The 12,176-nt window shown below is 42.2% G+C and overlaps 1 protein-coding gene across 1 annotated transcript; it reads right to left on the bottom strand.

The window, feature by feature from the left end:
* Positions 1 to 2,722: 2,722 nt before the first annotated feature.
* Positions 2,723 to 5,426, bottom strand: LOC311488470 (NLR family CARD domain-containing protein 3-like). Its single transcript, XM_084545196.1, has one exon. It carries the CDS (start codon positions 4,812 to 4,814, stop codon positions 2,793 to 2,795), a length of 2,022 nt encoding a protein of 673 aa, XP_084401322.1. The 5' UTR covers positions 4,815 to 5,426; the 3' UTR covers positions 2,723 to 2,792.
* Between the last annotated feature and the right edge of the window lie 6,750 nt (positions 5,427 to 12,176).

Below are 12,176 nucleotides of genomic sequence, written 5' to 3'. Positions count from 1 at the left end.
CATGACAGCCAGCGCATGTTTAGGAACTAATTGGGTTTACATGAACCACGTGACAGCCATAGCGGCGACATCAAAGAGTGTCGCAACTCTCTCTCTGTATGGCTCTGACATGAATTTAATATGCTGCCTTCAGGTGCAGTCAGGTCATTTAGACACTTAAACAAAATAAACAAATAGTCTCTTTTTAACGTTTTAACTTATTTGCGTAATGTATTCAGAGCATGAAATACATATTTATCTTTATTTAACTGTCACTTTCAAATAATTTTCTAAATGTAAAAACAAACTGAGGGATTTCTTATTAATTCTTTCTAACTAGTGACCATGGTTTTACACTTGGGTTACATTAGTCTGTGTCTGGCTAATGCTGTAATGGGGGGGTCATGGTGATCGGTCCTGCCTCCCCACCATAGTGGTGTAATGGGTTGAGGGGTCATAATGTTTTGGCACTCTGTGTCTGTGTGAATGTGCTCCTCTTCTGCTGCGTGTGTCAGCGTGTGTCAGCTTGTTAGGGTCCGGTTGTCATGGCTACCAGGGCCACCTGCTGCTGGAGTCTCCTTCTGCCTCTCACCTCTGACTGAGTGAGAAGGAGGTCCAAAAAAACTGGACCCTAGGATTAGGGGTCCGAACTAATGCTGATAAATCAAAAACTACAAGTGCTATCGGGAAAACGAACACATCGAGAGCGTCAGCCGTTTGTCCTCTACGATTTTTTCCACGCACGTACTGTGAAAATTGTGGCCTCAGTCGATTGAGAAAGGCGAGGTGGGAAATTGATTTTTGACAATTCCACATACACACACATGGGGAAAAATTCGAAAAGTGGTCAGCACACTCCTCGCTCAGAGGAACCTACAGTCCACACCATAGGACCTACACAAATCAGACCTACACCATCTGAAAGCCAACAAAAATCGCTACGTTTTTATATATGTTCTCTGACCTGTCTCTCTCTCAGACTCTCTGCAGCCTGTTTTTATCTGCTGTCATCAGATCTTCAACAGTCTCATCAGTACTGACTTCATCTTCACTGACTGATGGAGCACAACATGAACCTGTGGAGGCTCACATCATCTCCCCGTCATGACTCCACTTCTGTCACCTTTAAATGAACCCTGCTCAAGTCTTTCAATTCTATTTGGAGCCACAAGGAAAAACTATTGTTCAGCCATTTGGAAAAACACAACATTTGAGAAAAAGAAAGAAACTTCTTCAGATTTGTGCTCATGGAAATACTGAACATTTATCAACTAAAGAACATTTGACACATCAGTCAATGATTTGAATTGAATAAATAAAGAAAACCTACAACAGCTCCAGTCAGTGAACTGACCTCAGAGTCTCCAGTCTACAGTTTGGACTCTCCAGCCCAGCAGACAGATGCTTCACTCCTGAATCCTCCAGGTGATTATAACTCATGTCCAGGTCTGTCAGATAGGAAGGGTTGGACTTCAGAGCTGAGGCCACAACTTCACAGTGAGTCTCTGAGAGTCCACATCCAGTAAGTCTGTGATTAGAAAACATATAAAATCTGTTATAAAATCAGATCATTTACATTCTAGATCCAGACTGAATGAGTATGAAACAGAGTGAGGTGATCATCTGATGAACATCTGTGGTTCATCTCATCTCATCTTACTGTGTTTGACATGACACAATGACTCTCTTCAGTCTCTCTCATAGCTGCAGACTTTTAATGACAATCTCTGTTCTGCTTTCATCTTTTCTTGAGGAAAAATGGAGTTACATTTAGGCTTCCATACTGTCCACAGTCTGTCAGTGTGATTTGATCCACACAGTCAGAATGAAGACATCTGGTTGATGAAAACATTTATTCACTTTGACTCCAGAACATTTAGAATGAGTTGAACTCAGTGAACAGTTCCAGTTGGAGAGATGATCTCTCTTTGCTACCTACTACTGTCAGCTACGACTGTTCACGTCCATACGCAGGAAAAATCTGATGACTGCTGCCAAACGCTGCAGAAATGAAACTAAACACTTGACAAGAAGGAATCCACTTTTTATACAAACACAGTGTGTTAACTGAACCCAGGATATCTGACTGATGCTTGAGTGAATATGAAGTTTCTCTTTAAGAGGTGATGCATTACAACTGAATGCTAATATTTGTGTTTTTGTATGATGAGCTTACAGCCTGAAGGAGATCTAAAAGAAAATGAAGACAGATTACAAACAGAACTAAACTGGTTCATCCTACATAGAATGTCATGTAGAAAACATCTTGGGACCAATAATGTAAAAATATACCTCTAATAAAGTGACACTTGTAATTTGAGTGTGGTCATTTTGTTCCATGTCATTTTAATAAAAGCACTGAGGCATCCCCCAGCATCCTCCATGGTCACAATGACTTCAGTAATCTTTAGAAAATGATACAGATCTGGTTTTAAACCACTAAACTTACTGAATAAAACAAACTATAAAATGTTGTGTGTCTCAAAAACCTCCAAGACAACCTCCTTCATTAGTTTTATCAGGGTTACATGAAGCCTCCATCACACAAAGTAAGATAAAGAAATGGTTAAAAAGAATATAGAATCTAACAATTATTACAAATACATCATAGATAATAACAAACATCACAACCAACTAAAATAATCTACAGTTTTATACTCACAGCATTTTAAACAGCTTCAGAAATCAACTCAACTGATGTATAATGTTTGAGGTAAAACGAAGAATAATGGCAATAATGTAATCCTGTGTATATGTGAAGAACTAAACTACTAATCTCCACTGATTGATTCTGTTAATGATCACATCAGGACTCACCGAGCCTTTCTGCAGTTCCTCACAGCTGGGATCAGTCTCCATCGTCCCTCCCATGATGTGTTGTACTGATCCAGGTTCAACTCATCCAGAACCTCCTCTGACATCTGCAGCATGTAGGCCAGAGCTGAGCAGTGGATCTCAGAGAGATACTCTGATCTGTTCTCTGACTTCAGGAACTCTTGGATCTCCTGATGAACTGAGAGGTCGTTCATCTCCATCAGACAGTGGAAGATGTTGATGCTTCTGTCAGGAGAGATTTCATCAGTGTTCATTTTCTTCAGCTTGTTGATGGCTCTCTGGATGATTTTTGGACTGTTCTCTGTCTGACCCAGCAGACCTCCTAAGAGTCTCTGGTTGGACTCCAGAGAGAGAGCATGAAGGAAGCGAACAAACAGGTCCAGGTGACCATTTTTACTGAGCAGGGATTTCTCCATGGCTCCATACAGGAAGCCATCCAGAGAGTTAGCGATAAACCACCAGTCTGTCCCCAGGAAGTCCTCCATCACCTCTGTCTCCTTGTTGGTGTGAAGGTGGATCATGTAGACTGCAGCCAGAAACTCCTGAACGCTCAGATGAACAAAGCAGTAGACTGATTTCTGGAAGATCACACTCTCTCTTTTGAAGATCTCTGTACAAACTCCTGAGTACACTGAGGCCTCTGTCACATCAAGACCACAGAGCTCCAGGTCTTCTTGGTAGAACATGATGTTTCCTTTCTCCAGATGTTCAAACGCCAGCCTCCCCAGCTTCAGAAGAACTTCCCTGTCAGCCTCTATCAGCTCCTGTGGACTCGTCTCATGTCCCTCATGGTACTTGTTCTTCTTCCTCTTTGTCTGAACCATCACAAAGTGTGAGTACATGTCAGTCAGGGTCTTGGGCAGCTCTCCTCTCTGTTCTGTAGTCAACATGTGCTCCAGAACTGTAGCAGTGATCCAGCAGAAGACTGGGACTCCACACAGGATGTGGAGGCTCCTGGATGTCTTGATGTGGGAGATGATTCTGCTGGACAGCTCTTCATCACTGAACCTCCTCCTGAAGTACTCCTCCTTCTGGGCGTCAGTGAAGCCTCGTACTTCTGTTACCCTGTCAACACATGTAGGAGGGATCTGATTGGCTGCTGCAGGTCGGGAAGTGATCCAGACCAGAGCCGAGGGAAGCAGTTTCCCCTTGATGAGGTTTGTCAGCAGCACGTTGACTGATGCCTTCTGTGTGACATCAGACACAACCTCACTGTTGTTGAAGTCCAATGAAAGTCTGCTTTCATCCAGGCCGTCAAAGATGAACAAAAGTTTACAGACAGCCAGCTCCTCTGCTGTGACCTTCTGTAATGTTGGATGGAAAACATGGAGCAGCCTGAGAAGACTGTACTGCTCATCTTTGATCAAGTTCAGCTCCCTGAACGAAAGCACAATCACCACACTGACATCCTGGTTTTCCAAACCCTCTGCCCAGTCCAGAGTGAACTTCTGCACTGAGAAGGTTTTTCCAACACCAGCGACGCCGTAGGTCAGAACCACTCTGATGTGTCTCTGTTGGTCAGGTAAGGCTTTAAAGATGTCGTGGCACTTGATTGGAGTGTCATGGAGGGCCTTCATCTTGGAAGCTGTCTCAAGCTGCTTCACCTCATGTTGGGTATTAACCTCTTCACTCTGTCCCTCTGTGATGTAGAGCTCAGTGTAGATCCTGTTGAGGAGGGTTCCACTTCCTGTTACATCACTTCCTTCAGTCACACGTTCACATCTCCTCCTCAGACTGATCTTATGTTCATCTAAAACCTCCTGCAGACCAACATCTGATGGAAAGAAGAACAAACGTGAGACAGAAAGAAAAGACTCATCCCTGTTTGAAGTCACAAAGAACAGAAAACTGACTTTTAAATGTGTTGTAAAGAGTTTTTTCTTCTCACAATGAAACATTTTTGGAGGAAACATTAGAAATGCTCTTTTTTCTTGTGCTAGTGTTTGATTGACAGCAGAGGCAGCAGGTTGAGCTTCAGCAGCTTGTCTGCAGCTCTTCATCTAACAGCTCACTGTTGTTGTTCCTTCCTTGTTGTAATATTTAAGACTGAGCTACCAATAAAATGATGCACAGTATGTTCATCTCTTGGTTTTAATAGCACCACCAGCCAAACACTGATAATCAGATGACAAATACACTGCATTTCCTCTGGCTCTTTCACAATAAAAGCCTCCCACTGGCTGGTCTCAGCAGGAGTTTCATTTGCTTCAGCAGTAATTAACAAAGCTCAGTTATGAGGAAAGAAATCAGCGAAGAGCAAAATAAAGCTGATATGTGAAGTGCAGGAAAACAAAAGAGAATAAATGAAACTAGAGGAATCTAAACTAATTAAATATTCTGTCAATATATGTGAAGTTTTGAAGCTGTTCAAAGTGCTGCTACTCATCAGCTGCTTCACTATCTACTGCTACAAACTGATGTTAGCAGAGCAGTTTTCCTCAGTGGATGTTTGTTTGGTTCTTGTTCAACAAGTGGATCTGCAGGACAAGATGTGTGTAGGTTAGAGAAGAAGGAGACGTTAGCAGGAAAGCTAATGTGGGCTGTTGTTCAGAGTCTGTGTCTCTTGTTGTGTCTCAGGCTGCTCTCTGGCTGTTAGTCAGTGTGACTGTCTGTAATACACAGCATTCACTCCTCTCTGTCCTGCTGTTATTACTCTGGAGCAGAAACAATGCAGTGACATTTCACTGGGAGTTCATTTACAATGATATTTAGAACTAGACAATTCCCCTGCGGGAAATCGCGAGAGTGATGCAGTGGCCGCAGCAGTCTGCGATACCATGCTATATTGCTGCGACAGTACGATGCTACGATGCTATGATGATGCTACTATGCCGAGATGCTACTACAATGCTATGATGCTAAGATACTAAGATGCTATGATACTAAGATGCTACAAAGCTAAGATACTATGTTGCTACGATGCTAAGATGCTACAATGCAATTATACTAAGATGCTATGATGCTTTAATGATCACCTGTTCATATAGTCATAATATAATCCTGGTGAAAATATTTGCGACTAACGTTGCAAATAATTTCATGTTTGACTACAAAAAGTAATGGTCAGGTCAAGACAGGTATGAAAGTATTCGCGACTTACGTCGCGAATGTCTTTACTAAGTAGCATGTCTTTACTACCATGAGCAGCAGCTATAACAAAAAGCACAACTCAAATAGTCATTTAAGGCCTGAGCAATCTTGTTTGAAAGAACTGTATAGAAGCACACCGAGTCCGATCGAGACGCACGTTTTGACGTATTTTGTGTCTGTGTGCGACGAACGGTATTTGAGTTGAAAGGTTTCGAAAATCGGCCGTAGGAAAAAGTTACAGGCAGGTACAGGCAGCAGACCCCTCCCAGCTCCACCTGAAAGCCAGCATCAAATAAGGAAGAGAGTGGGAGGGATCTCACTAGGATCCCCAGACAAAGAACGAGCAAATCGTAACAATTGATCGTTAATCATAATAATTTTAACAATAAAACTCATCACTCCTACCTGAGCAATAGTTTAACAGTTTACGGCACAGTCTTACAGTTAGAAAAACAATAATATTAAAGTTAACACATCCAGGCTGTAACAAGGAATCAGCGATGAAGTGAAGACCTTCAAATTGTCCTGCGAGTCCAGCTCTTTGTCTCATGTTGGACGTCACTGCAGTCTGTCTGGATCAGCTGGAGGAAAACTATAGGCAGACAAATAGACATGGCAAATAATGTTATGTAACATACTTAATATAACTCTTATGAGTGTTCAACAGCTCATTATTTATTTAATTAAAAACATCATATTATATTAAATTACTCCAATTATATATATACTGTCATTAATGTTGTTGCAAGCCATAAATGTTTCCTACTTTATGTGGTGGAATAATATATTTTTCAGTTTGACACAGTTTAAAAATATCTTCCCTTTAAATTGTAAAACTTCAACATTATTACTGTGATAAGCACCCGCTAGCAAGGCGGCGAATTAGCCGGCGGCTAACCCCACTAGCCTCCGCGTTAGCTCACGGCGAACTGCCGCGGCTAATTCGTGTTTAACTCCCGCGGGTCCGCGGTTAAATCCCGGTTAGCTAGCGGTTAGTTAGCGGTTAGCTCGAGGCTAACTCCGCGGTTGAGTCCGCGGCGTTAAGGTAGCGGCTAGCTAGCTCCGTTAGCTCCGCTAGCTTGCTAACATACATGAGCTATGCTGGAAGGCTAGTCGTCGGCTAAATCACTGGGCGGCTAGTCGTTAGCGTCTGTTAGCAGTTTAGCTATTCACTGACCTAATAAGATGAAGGAAACGGGTCAGGGATGTTGTGTCAGGAGTTTCAGCAAAGCAGCCAGATATAATTTGTGTTTAAAATAAAGGAAAAGGTCATAATGTCAGGTTCTGGCCCCCTACAGTACTGCAGTAATGGTTTGGGGGGTTTTAATGTTTTGGCAGATCATGTTTTCCACTGAGAGCTCTTTTCCCGCCTCTCGTCCCCAGCAGCTGCGTGTGTGAACGTGTGTAAGCTGGTTGGGGTCTGGTTGTCATGGCTACCAGGGTCAACTGCTCCTGTTCGAATGTCAGTTGGAAGACGGGGAGAGAGAGAGAAAATGCTGAAAAATCGCCTCGAACAGGAAGGACTTGTGGCCAAACCGTATTTCCAATCATTGAACCGACTTAACTTTGGGCATCTTGAGGCTTTCCTGAACGTCTACATATGCAGTTTGTGGGTAAAATGAAGAAATGTGACCTATTAAAGCGATTCAAAGAAAGGTTACGTCTGCTTTCCTCCAGAAATTTCCCTGCCTTTTTAACATGGCAGTCTATGGAGCTGTGGGTGGGTGTTGCTGGCGCATCTTTGTGTCTGACGCCAAAACTATAAGACTTACAGCTTTAGCAGACGAATTTGAGTGAGAAGACAAATTTTCCTACGTTTCTATGTATAAATTATGTCTGTCGTGTGAAATTTGTGGCCACGGGAGCAGTTTCTGTGCAGTTTTTTGACTAACTTTCTTCTCCCCTCCTCACTCTAGCTGATGATGTCATCCACTCTAGCACAAACATTCCGCGCAATACACACCCATTATAAACCCTGAAATTTGAGTAAAAACCTACACAACTCTGAGGCTTCATAGTTTAAAAACGGTAAAAGTTGTCGACAAGTGAAGTGAATCTCTGAAGAGAAGGAAAGAGTACCTACGTTTTAAAGTTTAAATGAAGTCTCTCGGTTAAAGTATGCCAGAGCAGTTCATTGTTGAAAATGTCTGTTGAATTTTTATTTTTTTCGGGCTTCTCCATTCATTTCAATTGGGAAATTTGTCGCAGTTTTTTCGCGACTACGTCGCAAAAAAATCTTGTTTGAAAGAACTGTATAGAAGCACACCGAGTCCGATCGAGACGCACGTTTTGATGTATTTTGACCTGTGTGCGACGAACGGTATTTGAGTTGAAAGGTTTCGAAAATGCGTAGGAAAAAGTTTAATAATAACTAGACAATTCCCCTGCGGGAAATCGCAAGAGTGATGCAGTGGCCGCAGCAGTCTGCGATACCATGCTATATTGCTGTGATAGTACGATGCTACGATGCTACGATGATGCTACTATGCCAAGATGCTACTACAATGCTATGATGCTAAGATACTAAGATGCTATGATACTAAGATGCTACGATGATGCTACTATGCCAAGATGCTACAATGCTGAATGAATGAATGAATTTATTGATCATTGAGAGATACTCACGAGCACGAACGGGGGGACGAGCTTGAGAGCAGGGTCGGTGGGAAGGCTCCTCTCCGGCCGGGGGGGACGTCTGATGAAACATTAAGACCAAACACATACAGAACTCAGCAGTTAAGGAGAAAACAATAGATGTAACATTTCTAGAGCCATTTTCACGCAGACAGATGTCATTGTGGCACAGAAGCTTATCTACTGTGTAAATACCTCCAGGGGGGAAGGGGTGGACCTCAGCTCCTCCAGGTCGAGCCTCCTCCAGCGCTGCTTCACCGCCATGGAACGTCTGGACTTCCTAGGCATCCTGCTGACAAAAAATAGACAGAAAAAAAAACAAGACAAAATACTTTTCAAAGCTTAACAGGCTATCAAACCTATCAAACTAACCTAAACCCTAACCTTTACCTAAACTCTAACTACCTAATGTAAAATAATCTAATCTAAGACAAATTAATGTAATATGTTATACTTAAATTAAATCTGTGTAGATGAAGGTGTGGTGAATGTATGTGTGTGGGTGAGGTGGCGATACTGCTCTGCGATGGATGAGGGCGATGAATCAACGATGATCACTCTCAGCTGTCGAAGCACAGGAACCCTTTAATCCTATCAAAGACAATGCAAAAAAATTGAAATGTCTTTCAAATGTTATAAGTAAATGTAAGCAACAAGCTAATAACAAAGCAGACACATGTTAAACATCTGTAGTTGTCATAAAGTGTGTGTTTTCCTTATACTAAGATGCTATGATGCTAAGATACTACAATGCTAAGATGCTTTAATGATGCTACAATGCTATGATGCTAAGATGCTTTAATGATGCTACCATGCTATGATGCTTTAATGATCACCTATTCATATAGTCATAATATAATCCTGGTGAAATTATTTGCGACTTACGTCGCAAATAATTTCATGTTTGACTACAAAAAGTAATGGTCAGGTCAAGACAGGTATGAAAGTATTCGCGACTTACGTCGCGAATGTCTTTACTAAGTAGCATGTCTTTACTACCATGAGCAGCAGCTATAACAAAAAGCACAACTCAAATAGTCATTTAAGGCCTGGTTCCTTCTGACTGGATGGGTGTGAGTTTGATGTCATGCAGGGTACAACAAACCAAACAGGATGAGGAGGATGCAGTAGGCCTGGCTGAGAGAGAGAGACACTGAGAAGGGTCGTCCTTTACGCCCTTCTACAAACTGAAGGGCAGGTACAGGCAGCAGACCCCTCCCAGCTCCACCTGAAAGCCAGCATCAAATAAGGAAGAGAGTGGGAGGGATCTCACTAGGATCCCCAGACAAAGAACGAGCAAATCGTAACAATTGATCGTTAATCATAATAATTTTAACAATAAAACTCATTACTCCTACCTGAGCAATAGTTGAACAGTTTACGGCACAGTCTTACAGTTAGAAAAACAATAATATTAAACTTAACACATCCAGGCTGTAACAAGGAATCAGCGATGAAGTGAAGACCTTCAAATTGTCCTGCGAGTCCAGCTCTTTGTCTCATGTTGGACGTCACTGCAGTCTGTCTGGATCAGCTGGAGGAAAACTATAGGCAGACAAATAGACATGTCAAATAATGTTATGTAACATACTTAATATAACTCTTATGAGTGTTCAACAGCTCATTATTTATTTAATTAAAAACATCATATTATATTAAATTACTCCAATTATATATATACTGTCATTAATGTTGTTGCAAGCCATAAATGTTTCCTACTTTATGTGGTGGAATAATATATTTTTCAGTTTGACACAGTTTAATTTAAAAATATCTTCCCTTTAAATTATAAAACTTCAACATTATTACTGTGATAAGCACCCGCTAGCAAGGCGGCGACTTAGCCGGCGGCTAACCCCACTAGCCTCCGCGTTAGCTCACGGCGAACTGCCGCGGCTAATTCGTGTTTAACTCCCGCGGGTCCGCGGTTAAATCCCGGTTAGCTAGCGGTTAAATCCCGGTTAGCTCGCGGTTAGCTTGAGGCTAGCCCGCGGTTAGCTCGAGGCTAACTCCGCGGTTGAGTCCGCGGCGTTAAGTTAGCGGCTAGCTAGCTCCGTTAGCTCCGCTAGCATGCTAACATACATGCGCTATGCTGGAAGGCTAGTCGTCGGCTAAATCACTGGGCGGCTAGTCGTTAGCGTCTGTTACCAGTTTAGCTATTCACTGACCTAATAAGATGAAGGAAACGGGTCAGGGATGTTGTGTCAGGAGTTTCAGCAAAGCAGCCAGATATAATTTGTGTTTAAAATAAAGGAAAAGGTCATAATGTCAGGTTCTGGCCCCCTACAGTACTGCAGTAATGGTTTGGGGGGTTTTAATGTTTTGGCAGATCATGTTTTCCACTGAGAGCTCTTTTCCCGCCTCTCGTCCCCAGCAGCTGCGTGTGTGAACGTGTGTAAGCTGGTTGGGGTCTGGTTGTCATGGCTACCAGGGTCAACTGCTCCTGTTAGAATGTCAGTTGGAAGACGGGGAAAGAGAGAGAAAATGCTGAAAAATCGCCTCGAACAGGAAGGACTTGTGGCCAAACCGTATTTCCAATCATTGAACCGACTTAACTTTGGGCATCTTGAGGCTTTCCTGAACGTCTAGATGTGTAATTTGTAGGTAAAATGAAGAAATGTGACCTATTCAAAGCGATTCAAAGAAAGGTTACGTCTGCTTTCCTCCAGAAATTTCCCTGCCTTTTTAACATGGCAGTCTATGGAGCTGTGGGTGGGTGTTGCTGGCGCATCTTTGTGTCTGACGCCAAAACTATAAGACTTACAGCTTTAGCAGACGAATTTGAGTGAGAAGACACATTTTCCTACATTTCTATGTATAAATTATGTCTGTCGTGTGAAATTTGTGGCCACGGGAGCAGTTTCTGTGCAGTTTTTTGACTAACTTTCTTCTCCCCTCCTCACTCTAGCTGATGATGTCATCCACTCTAGCACAAACATTCCGCGCAATACACACCCATTATAAACCCTGAAATTTGAGTAAAAACCTACACAACTCTGAGGCTTCATAGTTTAAAAACGGTAAAAGTTGTCGCTAAGTGAAGTGAATCTCTGAAGAGAAGGCAAGAGTACCTACGTTTTAAAGTTTAAATGAAGTCTCTCGGTTAAAGTATGCCAGAGCAGTTCATTGTTGAAAATGTCTGTTGAATTATTTTTTTTTTCGGGCTTCTCCATTCATTTCAATAGGGAAATTTGTCGCAGTTTTTTCGCGACTACGTCGCGAAAAAATCTTGTTTGAAAGAACTGTATAGAAGCACACCGAGTCCGATCGAGACGCACGTTTTGATGTATTTTGTGTCTGTGTGCGACGAACGGTATTTGAGTTGAAAGGTTTCGAAAATGCGTAGGAAAAAGTTTAATAATAATAACTAGACAATTCCCCTGCGGGAAATCGCGAGAGTGATGCAGTGGCCGCAGCAGTCTGCGATACCATGCTATATTGCTGCGACAGTACGATGCTACGATGCTATGATGATGCTACTATGCCGAGATGCTACTACAATGCTATGATGCTAAGATACTAAGATGCTATGATACTAAGATGCTACAAAGCTAAGATACTATGTTGCTACGATGCTAAGATGCTACAATGCAATTATACTAAGATGCTATGATGCTTTAATGATCACCTGTTCATAT

The sequence above is a fragment of the Chelon labrosus genome (assembly GCF_963514085.1).
Source record: "Chelon labrosus genome assembly, chromosome: 5".
NCBI lineage: Eukaryota > Metazoa > Chordata > Actinopteri > Mugiliformes > Mugilidae > Chelon > Chelon labrosus.
The sequence above is the reverse complement of the archived record's forward strand: the minus strand, read 5'-3'. Positions and strand labels throughout refer to the sequence as shown.

Bases quoted from the DNA above. Each gene is read 5' to 3' on its own strand.
- LOC311488470 (XM_084545196.1), bottom strand. From the start codon at position 4,814: ATGAAGAGCTGCAGACAAGCTGCTGAAGCTCAACCTGCTGCCTCTGCT.